General features: G+C 44.1%; 1 protein-coding gene across 3 annotated transcripts in view; it reads right to left on the bottom strand.

Annotated features, from left to right (window-relative positions):
- srgap3 (SLIT-ROBO Rho GTPase activating protein 3) overlaps nt 1–11,811 on the bottom strand; it is a gene marked incomplete at its 3' end in the record, with an annotated part of 71,021 nt that overhangs the window by 43,765 nt on the left and 15,445 nt on the right. For all 3 annotated transcript variants that reach the window (XM_080846148.1, XM_080846149.1, XM_080846150.1), the window contains exon 2: nt 3,361–3,556. In XM_080846148.1, coding sequence (XP_080702274.1) covers nt 3,361–3,556 — 196 coding nt within the window. The remainder of the gene's footprint in view (nt 1–3,360; nt 3,557–11,811) is intronic.

Below are 11,811 nucleotides of genomic sequence, written 5' to 3'. Positions count from 1 at the left end.
TTCAAAACAGTGTCTCTCCATATGGTCCGAACCTACTTATGATTGTGCTTACTTCAAAGTATGTTCCAACTAAAAATGTAAGTATGAAAGATTAAAAAATATCCAATGGACATGGAGTGGGTTGAAGAAGTGGCTAAGGACTGTATTTAGAGGTTTCAAGTCTTTTACTGGATGCCCTGTCACACATAATTGGTCAGGAGTTACTACTGTCTCGTTCGGTTGTGTTGATGGTGTTTAAAAGGACATCAACTCGAGGCCCTCATAGTGACCTTCTCATAATCAAAGTGTCACACCTCGTTGGTATCAAAATACCGATAGCCATTGTGGCAGACCGCTAACTGAGACTTCAGAGCGCACAAAATGTCTGCTCTCTCAATATGCAGCTCAGCTCAGCACTTCCAGATGACAGGCGCACGACGAAAGGAATGGTGGAGAGATCCTGAAAAAATATGCAGGCACGCAAAGAGAGAGATAGAGCTTATGTAAAAATGGACAAAGATTGAGTATAAAAAAGATGTGAAAAAAGCATATAAGGAAAAAAGATGATGTTAATAGAAGAGGAAAGACACAAGAGTGAAAGCACAGACAGAGACAACAAGAGATGCAGAAAGAGAATCTGAGAGAGAGAGAGAGAGAGAGAGAAACAAAGGACATGCAACAGCAGCAGCTCCAGCTTGTTGACATGGCTACAGCCCGGACCAGGCCCAGGGGGCTCTTCCAGCCAAGCAGACCGTCTCCACTCCAACAGCTGGCCTTAATTACCACAGCCAATCCCACTGCTAGTGCTGCCACACAGCTTCTCAGCAGCCGCAGTCGCAGCCTCACCGTCCTCTCCCTCACTGACTGACAGTCTCTCGCCTCTTTGGCCCATTTCCTCGGACACGCTGTAGCCCCTCTGGACCAGCACACTAAACTCAGTGATCAGCCACATGGCCGTTTCATTAAAACTCAACTAAACCAGGTAAGCCACTGTGAACGTGGCATGTTTGTTCAATTATGACGAAGACATATGTTGAGTGCGTGTATGATTGTTAGTGTATAATGTAGCCATTAGCAGGCAAGGCTACATTAGCATAATCTTTCATCAGGAGGCACAGGGCTGCAGTGCTGTGTTAAGCGATGGTACTGCTGCTGCTGCTGCAAGGAACGCAGTAAGCTGGCAGGCTGCCGCGACTGAGTGCTGCCCATTGATCCAGCATGGAGTTAGCCCTGGCTCATTAATCTCACACAGGCCCTAGGTTGGTGCTCCTGTTTCCGATAGCCACCTGCCTTTGTCCCGCTGGACCTCCACCTGTCTCTTCCACTGGTCTGTAATCTGGTGTTAGCAAAGCAGCATCACAGAGGTTTATTGAGTAGTCGGTTGTTTTGTTTTGCAGTGCACAATGCACAAACTGAAAACGTGAGGGTTGATTTATCACTTACATGTTGTGCAAATGAAGACTGACTGCTTCCAACAGCTGTGTTGGGTGGGAATACATTAGCTATTTTCGCTGCAACGACAATACGCAGAGAGGTCTAGAGCAAACGCTCGAGCTCCATCAGTCATATGACAACGAACTGATACACAGGGCCACATACATATGCGTATGTAGTAATATAATATGTGCATATTCATTGAGAACCAGAGAGAGACTGATCAGAATGTCACTGCCACACAAATAATGACTCACAAGAAAGTCTGTAAACATGCACAGACCACTTCCACTCCCACGCAAAAACTGTTATGCACACTTACATGAGCAAGATTGCAAAACATATCCACACACAAGGGTTTTCAGAAAGCAGAAAAATTCAGGACTTCTCTGCGCATGTTTAAGTAACAATCTATGTTACAAATGCAAATGTAATCTATACTACATTGTACACATAGGTTGATAAAAGAATGAGAACATCCTCGAATCAGTTTCTCTGTTTGGGTATTTGGATATAGGGTGAGCATGGACAACTAAATTCAACATGAACAGATGATGTCCAATTCTACCCATCTGCTTTAGTGTACATTTGTGCTTGACACTACATAACTGTATTGTATTGCGATCAAACACTGTCAAACTGTCCTGCTTCGCTATGATAGGTGTAAAACTAAAGAGAGAAACTAAAATAAAGCCATTGAAAAAAAAAAACGTTATAGCCTAGCTTTTTAACGTACACTTTTCAAGCATTCCAAGGACTACAGAAATGCATTTACTGTTGTTAAATAGGATGTTGTGCAATCAGATTTCTTGCATAACCTATGCTATGTTATTGCCTACAACTAGCACAACATTATTATCAAATCAATAGCACTTCTGAGACAAGATAAATCATTGAATCGTTTATTTGTCCATATCAGTGAAATGTGGTTTGGGCAAACGAACTCCCCCAGTAAAGGCAATAAACCTCCTTACCCTCGCTAGGGTTGCTGGCATTTACGATCACGTTATATCAAACAAACAGAGAAGGCTTTGGCCGCTGATGTTTCGAAACATTACACCCTCCTCATAAAAATAGAACAATTTAACTAGCTAGTCACTGTGATGTGTGATAATCATAATTACATTTGCTATACATTGTCACTGAAGATGCGGTGAGCTCAGACTGAAGCCTCACAGAGATTTAAACATGAGGGCTAAAATCCATTTACTCCCCACACAGTCTAATGTTAGAAGCAGTCGAATTATATGACTTCCGTAATTCAATAAAATACCCAATAAGATATTGTTCCTTCATTGATTTATTTGTTTTGGATAAAACATGAATGTCCTTCTTAAAGATACCTTTGGTATGAGGACCCTTACCAGACATTTTTACTGGCAATCATTTTTTAACCCTAAAACATAACAGAAACACACTCACACATAAACTCAGAGCCACAAACCCACCGGCACATCTCCACCACCCACACACTCGCCTGCAAACTCAGCTCAACTGACCACAAACACCTTAACACTTGATTGCCTGCTGACAAACTCCTTTAAACTAAGGTAGTAGGTCTAAGTTGAACTGAATTTCTCCACTGTAATTATAACTTGTATAAAACTTAGAGATCTCAGATGAGATATCCTATACATGCTGTATGGCTGATAGAATTATTTTTTCATAATCATCATTTGTAGCATACTGGATTATTAGCGTTAATATTAGCCTTCATGGGTGGCAGTTTCCTCTTTTACTTCCTACAGTGATCTAATAATAATTGTGTCTAGTGAATAATTAGACACACTGCCTTGTACCATTGTGTGATGGTGACATCCATAGGTCCCTTCAGGAGCTGTATGCTTTAATAGAAATCTGCCTTGCATGCTTCTTTTGATAAAAGCACATCCCAAATGAGCACATGTTAAATAGAGGAGTGTGTAAATGTGTATGAGTGGGACTCACTTGAACTGCTGGTGCTCACGGGAGCTGCGGATCTTGGAGGAGAAGCGCTCGGCTAGCTTCTCCAGGCTACGTGAGTACTCCAGTTGGATCTCTGCCTTGCGGCGGAAAAACTCCTGCAGGTCCTGCAGTAGCTGGATGCGCGCCTCCGACTGCTGCTCCAGACACTTGAACTGCTCCACCAGTTGGTTCCGGATCTCTGCACATCGCAAACACAATAAGAGAGGGCGCGTGAGGTAAATATAGGTGCCACAGTGCTTGTAGACATGTCAAAACAACAGGCTAAACCAACTTAGCATACATATGAACACAGGTTGAGACAAAATCCAATACCACCCATGCACATAACTGTCATGGGCATGCAATTCTGATTGATGTGTGAAAGGTTTGAATGTTCTAGTGCCAAGTGCATGACAACCCAACCCAACAAGACCAAACACACAGGGCCTAGTTCAACATCCTCTCACACACTTCTAGGGCTGCAGTGAGGTGTTGGCCGCATATGGGTGTACTACACGCTCAGTCTAGCAAAGCAAACAGAGCTCCACAGTTTTTTAGAGAAAGCAGAGGCAGACTGCAGCTCTGTCTGCTCCGTCTGTGAAACAGCCATATTGATACTCAGGATCAGATGAAATGATACCTTGCCCATCCACAGTCCCCAGAGAAGAACTAAAAGCAGAGGACATCTGTTCCTGCCTGTGTTCCTCTGAAGCCAAGCACACATCCAGAGGAGCCTACCCTTTACCACAGCAAGAGCAGATTAGGACAGATAAAAACCCAAGAGAAAGACATCACAAAAATGAATGTCCATTATAAGGCAATGACTTTATATTCGCTTAATAGCCAAATGAGGTATGCTGTGGGTCTATTATCATGTTTTCCATGCTTGTCTTCTTATCAAAGCAGGGAAATCTCATTAACACTTGTGAATTTTCTGCGTCTCCAAACCGGGGTTATTGTTTGCACCGTCTCACAGAGCTTCCTGCCAATTTCAGCCTGCACACCTAAGAAGTGAGAAATGTGAAGTGTCCCAGCGGACTCAACCTGACTCATTCAGCTCTGTGTCATACCCAGTCTTTACCTTGCTTTATGATGCATTTTATTCAGCTAGCTTACTAGCATGTACTATCAGCATACAGTGTGTGCGTTAATGAGTCAAGTCGGAGGATGGATGTGGCCTCCCTCCCACAGCTGGCAAGAGTGTAGATCAGCCACAGCTTCGCCTGCTACTGTTGGCACTAGCATAACATTGAAATACACAACCCTTTATTTCACACATAAAATAAAAAAGAATAGGGAAGAGGGAAAGAATAAGCAGATTTGTGCATGGATTCAGACCAAACCACTGAGTTCCCTCTTAATTAGCCCTGACCCCTGAATTACCCACATTTAAATCACTGAAAACAATACTAATCGGAACAGTGCCTTAAACTATACTTCTGGGATTAATCATTAAGGAATAATTAGGGGTACTTAACAGTTAGGTGAAAATGTGGTGGCTTTAGTATGGAACAAGACTCCATTAAACACATTAAAGCGTTTTGCATGATTTCATGAACAAATTAAGATGAACATCAGGATATTTCAATAATTTGGAAAAACTTGGTGTTTTGTAAATGCAATTTTTGCTGCTGCTGCTGATGTTGCTGCTGCTGGTAGTGCTAGCTCTTGGGTCTCCCCTGCCCCCACTGATGCTGTTCATTCTGCCGTTTATCCTGCAGAGCCCACAGAGAGCTAATCCTGAGAAAGGAACACCTTAATATTACGGACATGCTACATTTATTGAATCCAAATGTATGCTCACTAGAACTAGAGCCTTCCTGCTTTGTGTGCTTTGGCCACAGATGCCACAGACACCACCCACACACAGCCTCAGCTCTGACCTGTTTTACAGAGCAGTACCTCCTTGGCCCAGTTTCAGCTTAATGTGCTCTCTGAAAAAGGACATTTATTCACAAACCCTAATGTGCAGTACGCCTGTCTGACAATAGAATGGGAGGGATAACAAGCAGAAGTCAAGCTGCTAGGGCAGGCTATAAGTTGCCACTGTGACTTTCACACAAGGTATCAAAAGGCCCTGTTAATACCACATGAAAGCTACCGACAGGAAAGAGCATTCCTTTATTTTCTGCTCAAGTACTCTTAGTACTGTAGTTGAGGTTAGCTGTAGCGTAAGCGTAGGTGAAACCCCAAAGACAAGATGACAACAGACGTGAAGTGGCGTGCTGAGCAGGGTTGGAAGTGTGATTCTTCTCTACTGAGACGTGCCTCTTTCCTCCCATCCCCAGCTACTTATCAGGACAACCAGAGACTCAACAGCTGGGCTCATTATGGCAGGGGGCATCTATCTGTTTAGCAGATAAGATGCTAGCAGTATGCAAAACATGAACAAGCTCAGCTAGTCTAAGCACCTTGAACCCATTTCAAGATGTTTCAGTGTTTATTTTACATATCAACAAAACAATCAATAAAAAAAAAACACAACCAAAATCAACAAGAGTAAAAGGGAGAGCCTCTTCTGGTCTCCTGAAAAACGAAATAAATCAGACAGCTTGTTAACAAAGGCAAGACATGCACATTGTACGCTTACATACTCTTTAGTGCGTATTTTGGTCACCAACCACGGCCCGTGGATAAATACAGACTCTCAGAGAGGATGGAGGGGAGGGAGAATGATCCAGATATCTGGGTTCTAGGGACAAAAACCCATGATGTTATGCAAGAAGGCACTTTTTCCATTCTCTGATGTTGCCCTGACTGCCCACTGCTCTGAGCAGTGCACTACAATCTCTGGTTAACCACCTATCCCAGCCCTTCACTTCAGAAGCAGGGGCCTCTCTCTTTCTCTCTCTGTCCCTCTGTTTGGCAGGCAGGCTAGTAGGCTTAAGCCCATGTGGCCCAGTGCAAAGATACCTCACATATTTAGGGGGAAAAAAACAAACCATCCGTACGCCCTGGTGATACCCTACTCCAGAGCATTCCACACTCCCCCCAAACAGTGCCAAGCAGGCCGGCCATGGCTGGTTTTCCTTCCTCCTTTTCTATTCCTCCCCTTACTTTTCTCTCGTCTCCCCTGTCCCCTCTCTTTCCCAGCATGCTCTGGGTAAGAAACAGACAGAGTTCCAGCAGGTACGCCCCAGAAAATTCTGACACTGTTTTGCATGAATGGCAACTGATTTTTTTATTTTTTTTCAGACTAAGTCTCATAAAAAAGGAAAGATCCCTGCACGAGAGGAAGCAGCCACAGCTTTGACAAGCGGGTTTGAGGGGGGAAAAGAAATAGGTCACCCGCGCCAAAAGTGTGCCTCTGCCTCGCAGAGAGCATGAGCGTGAGCAACCTCAAAATTATTCAGAAGCAGGCCCACTCTGAATTCCATTCAAGGCTTCCCTTCAGTACTTCATTTGAAGTCAAAGCCCACATTCACTCCTCTCACAGATAATGACAAGATTGCAGAGTGTTCTGCCCTGCAGTTCGCTGACAATGCTAAGCCACTTTCAGTACCACATAAGACTGTTTGAGTAACAAGAATGCAATTTCAAAGAAATACCGAGAGCTGACATTTTTTCCAAATGGCATCTTTTATGGACTTTTTGACAAGCCTTTAAATAATGAAGGCAAAACACAATGAGGAGAAGGGCAAAGTAAATCCATTTTACACACAACTCTGGACAAATGACTGTTGTTGCACATTTAACACACAAAGGTGTGAAGGCCTCTTCCTGTATTTGCCACATTCATATGCAGGGGTCTAGTGGCTGAGAGGAGCTCACAACCACCACAAAGGGATGGGAACAGGAGGGTGTGCCATAATAGCATTTCCCAAAATAAACAAGAGCTGCACTAATTAGATGCAAGCCATGAGCCTACATTTTAAATGAAAGGGTATGATTTACCCCCAACCCCTCTTCAACATTGCTTGACTATGCAATGCAGCAATTACGTCCATGTATCCAGCACGCCCTCAACTGCTTGGTCCGCTGTTTGCTCTCCCCCCACTACCCCCTCCCTCCTTCGGTGGGCAGGCCCCCTGCTCACGCGACAGCAGCCTCTGCAGACAGGCAGAGCGAAGCCAGGCTCCAGGACATAAAGCCCAGCGCTGGGGGTAGGGTGAGTGTGTGAGAGGCTGGGCCACCAGGATAAAGAGTCTCCCTGTGGGATCCAGTCAGTATGCAGTGGCCCTCTCCGCTAATGTCCAACAGCATCACGGACACGTGTCACATGTCAAAAGGCACTTCGGAAAAAAGATAAATAGGAAGGAGGAAGAAGAGAGGGGCTGTGGGGGGTAAAAATGAAGAGGAAAGACAAAAAGAAAGAAATGGGGGGGAGTAGTTGGGAGTAGAGAAACATAATGTGATGACTAAATGTAATAACCTCTCAAAATAGTGGGAATCACATAGTTGAACATCATACCACCATCTTTAGTACTTCAACTCAACACATTCTAGCAATATTACTTACACAGCTGATCTGAACAGCCTTGATCTCATGGTAAACATGCTTTTAGCTCCTGAGCTGAAGGCAAACAAACACCGCTGCTCAGGGATGATGATCATTAAGTCCACAGCTTTATCTGCAACGTTGCAGTATTAGCAACCAAAATCCATACAATATACCTGTTTGTAATCCATTAAGTATTGCATAAGAAAAACAGAAAGATCTCTGAGGAAAGTAGATGGATGGGGGAGCGATGTTTCTGCTCTTGCAGTGAAAGGTTCCTGGCTAGTGGCGGAGAGGGGCTTCTCTGCACAGACAGCTGGAGCTTTATGGCTGTGCATCAATCAACAAGCACTTGCTTATTTGTAAATGCCTTTTCTGGGATACAGCATGTCACGTGAGTTTTTCTGAGAAGCGCTTAAATAAATGTTTGTTAGAGTAAGTGTTTTCCTGGCTTTGGCCATCCCAAGTCCCTTATAATGTGGCTGTGTCTGGTGTGTGTGTGTGTGTGTGTGTGTGTGTCTGTGTGTGTGTCACACTGTATGACTGCATGCATGCGTTGCTTTCCGTTTTCAAAGTCATAGGGAAGCAGGGCCATCACCAGGGCGTGTGTCTCGACAGCCACCAGGAAACGGTATGATGTTCATGGACACTAAGTCTACCATATTCTTGCTGAGACAACTTCCTCTGTAGATTTTAGATATACTGCATGACAATGGCCCTGTTCACACTTGGTTTTAAAATGCGGCTTGGGCGACTGGATCACAAATGGACACATTGCGTGTCCCGATTCATGTGGCTCCTAGGTGTCCAGCAGACCACTCATGTTAAGACTTAGACTGTTTTGCAACTGCCTACTGCCTTGTACACATTAGCAATTACACTACGAAAGATATGTGGTCAAATGCACCCCAGACCACCTCCGCAAGTGGTTTTAGTGACTGGATCACAATGCATCTTGGCACACACGATTTAGTCAGCGATAACCCACATTTTAAAACCAAGTGTTAGCAGGGTACACATGTCCTTCACCCACTGGCCCCTTCAGTGCATCTTCTTGGAATCCCTTGGCTTGTTTGAAAAAAACTGCTGAAGGACCCAAAATGGGTCTGATTGATGGTGACATTTATCAAAGGCCATTTCTCCTCATAAACAGAACTGCTTAGAAGTCATAATAAGATAATACCAGTGAACAAGGAAACAAATATTACAAACTGAAAATGTCAACACATGGTGTAGTCAATAACACAAAACAATTACAGTTATTTTAACATAATAAATAATACTTGCGTAAAATAATTCATAAATTATAATACAATTATTATAACACCCCAAAACAAAAAAATCCAATTAATTATTAGCCGTCCGTCTGTAGAGTTTATGACTAGATACAGTCATTATACGGTCACTAATTACAGATCAGAATATGATTAAGTGGTTGACAAGAATTAGTGCACACCTATTAGTGACCATTGTCATCTGCTCTGCGAAATAAGAGATAAATGCTTTCTCAACTAATCGAAGTCTGTACGCTTTTGTTCCTGGGGTCTTGGCACATTAAAACCATTCACTTGGCAGACTGAACACCAAAGATAAGAGGAGACACTTTAGCCTGACCTTGAGAGAATACATCATTGCTAGTGCCCTCTCACCCTTGTGGAACTGACACCCTGCTCAACAAGACCATTTACCTTCAACAGACCTCCATTATTGCAATCAGTTAGACTCTATCCTCCCAAACAAAATGGCTGACAACCTCTGAAAACAATGCCAGGATGAAGGGAGAGCGCTGACCTTTGACAAAGCCCAAAGGGATATCAATGCAGCTGCAGGGTGTTTGGGAAGCACGAGCACCACAAGCTAGCATTAACAAGGACTTGAAAAATCACAGAGTCTTCCAGGCAGTGCCCAGGTCCCAAGACTGAACTTCTCCTGGCCTCTGAGCCGTTCTCCACAATCATAAATCTCACTTAATCAGAGATGTTTTTTACCCTCGTCTGTGGTTTCCCCCCACAGCTGGAGAATGCAGCAGTGCAGCACAAGGATGACTATTGTTGGGGCACGTGAACCGTGTCTATATTCAGTGTGTGCATATAATTGACTACACAAGATGGCCTCCAGAACAGAGGAGAATTCACAAGATCATTCATCCTTTTCTCCACTGAAAAACAGAATTGGAGACAAGAGCTGACAGCCGTCTCTCCTTCATATTGTTTCCATTTCTCATTATGGATGAATGATCATGCATTATGGTCGGTTATTCTATTACAGATAACATCGCATTTTTTCAGCATTTGTAATTTGTGAATTCACAGAAAAGTGTAATATTCACGGCTTTAAATTTAGATATGCTGTCTAATCGGGGCATCATTATAAGCCTTAAATCTGCCTAATCATGTTAAAAGATGAAAGGCTGATAATGAGCCCATCCTCGACCCCCTGACTGGCCAAGTACCTGCGGCAGCGTGGCGTCTTTGGAATCTCAAGTTTACATAATGACTCCTACAGGCAATTAACTTGAAACAGGATGAGTTCACCTCCCCTGGCTGTGCTGCGCTACCTGAGGATGAGGCAGGATGTGTCACATCTCTAAAGCAAGGGGAGTACAGAGAGACAGAATAGATAGACAGACAGAGATGGAGGCAGAGAGAGAGAGAGAGAGAGAGAGAGAGAAAGAGAGAGAGGAGATTAAGACAGGGAGATGGAGCCAATCGAAAGCTGAAAGCAAGAATATCTTCTCAGAAATGCCACTTCAAGCACAAGAAACACAAACATCAAAACACTCCACACAGCATGGGTGCACATCATCTAAATGGAAAGTATGTGACCGGTGTCTAAACATGCAGGGGGCCATCGTTTAACAACAGGCCAAATTGTCCCATTCGGAGCCTTGAGGCATCAAAACAAAGGTAATGGATGAATAATTAAACTTGTTTATCCTTTCATACCCTTAATACAAATTAAAAAAGAAAAAAACATGGTCAGCACAAGGGGGCTGCTATTTTCCATTTCTCTGATCCCTTGCCTGGCTCTTATCCCTCCACTAGCATTGCCGTGTGGAGTGCTGAGCAGACGAAGGAAAAGGTCAGCTGCAGCTCACGATCGTGTGGCCCCCGGTCTGGCGGCTGGTGTCCCCACTGGCTGTCAGAGGGAGGCCTCATTACTGGAGCCGTTTCAGACACTAATGAGTGACCGTAAAAACACGGCCCATTTGACCCAACTGTAAAATGTTTTCAAAGACCCATGGAGTCTTAGCAGCACGGCTCAGTACAGCAAGAGGAGTAGCCGAGCGGCTAATGCTCTTCCTCCTCAGGGTTCACACGACGTTGTATGTTGTCGAACCTTGAATCCACACACAGGAAGGCATCCCCCCTGAATGACAGGAAATCAGATACAGTAAAACAGGCAGAGTATTCTGTCTGTGTTTGGACGTGAGGGATTCACAGCTAACATCTGAGGAAAGGACTCTCTGCCAATGACACATTATGAAAGGAAAGGAAGAGGAAACTGGCATGCAGATGAATGAACGCCTGCCTTAACTGGCATTGGCTGGAAAGTCTAGAAGCTCAGGTTGCCCTGATGGCACTCTGCTCGCTAGTGTGTGTAAGAGCACCTCTGGCCAATGGATGGGCCGGAGTGAGCACTTTTAGAAGGAGCTCGCCAATCTATGAAGTTCCTATTAGGAGTGATGGCAGGCACTTGATGGCAACTTGGAAGTTTGATTCTAAAGAATTAAGCTGACCAAGGCACATGGCACTGGGTAGTATTGATTGGGTTTATTGCACAGCACACCAGTCAGCTTTTAAATCTTTTTTCACAAGACACATTATCCCCTCTCTGCCTCATCATCTTTGTTTCTCTCTTTCGCTCTCTCCTTATCCCTCCACCCCTCCCTCCCTTACGCTCTCACTCTCTGCCTCCCCACAGTAATATTAGGTTTCGCCCTGCCATCATCTGCTGATCTGCTCAGTTAGACTCCATTTTCAGGATGACTAACTCCACTCTTGTTTTAATGTTAT

This window comes from Sprattus sprattus (genome assembly GCF_963457725.1).
Source record: "Sprattus sprattus genome assembly, chromosome: 10".
Taxonomy (NCBI): domain Eukaryota; kingdom Metazoa; phylum Chordata; class Actinopteri; order Clupeiformes; family Clupeidae; genus Sprattus; species Sprattus sprattus.
The sequence above is the reverse complement of the archived record's forward strand: the minus strand, read 5'-3'. Positions and strand labels throughout refer to the sequence as shown.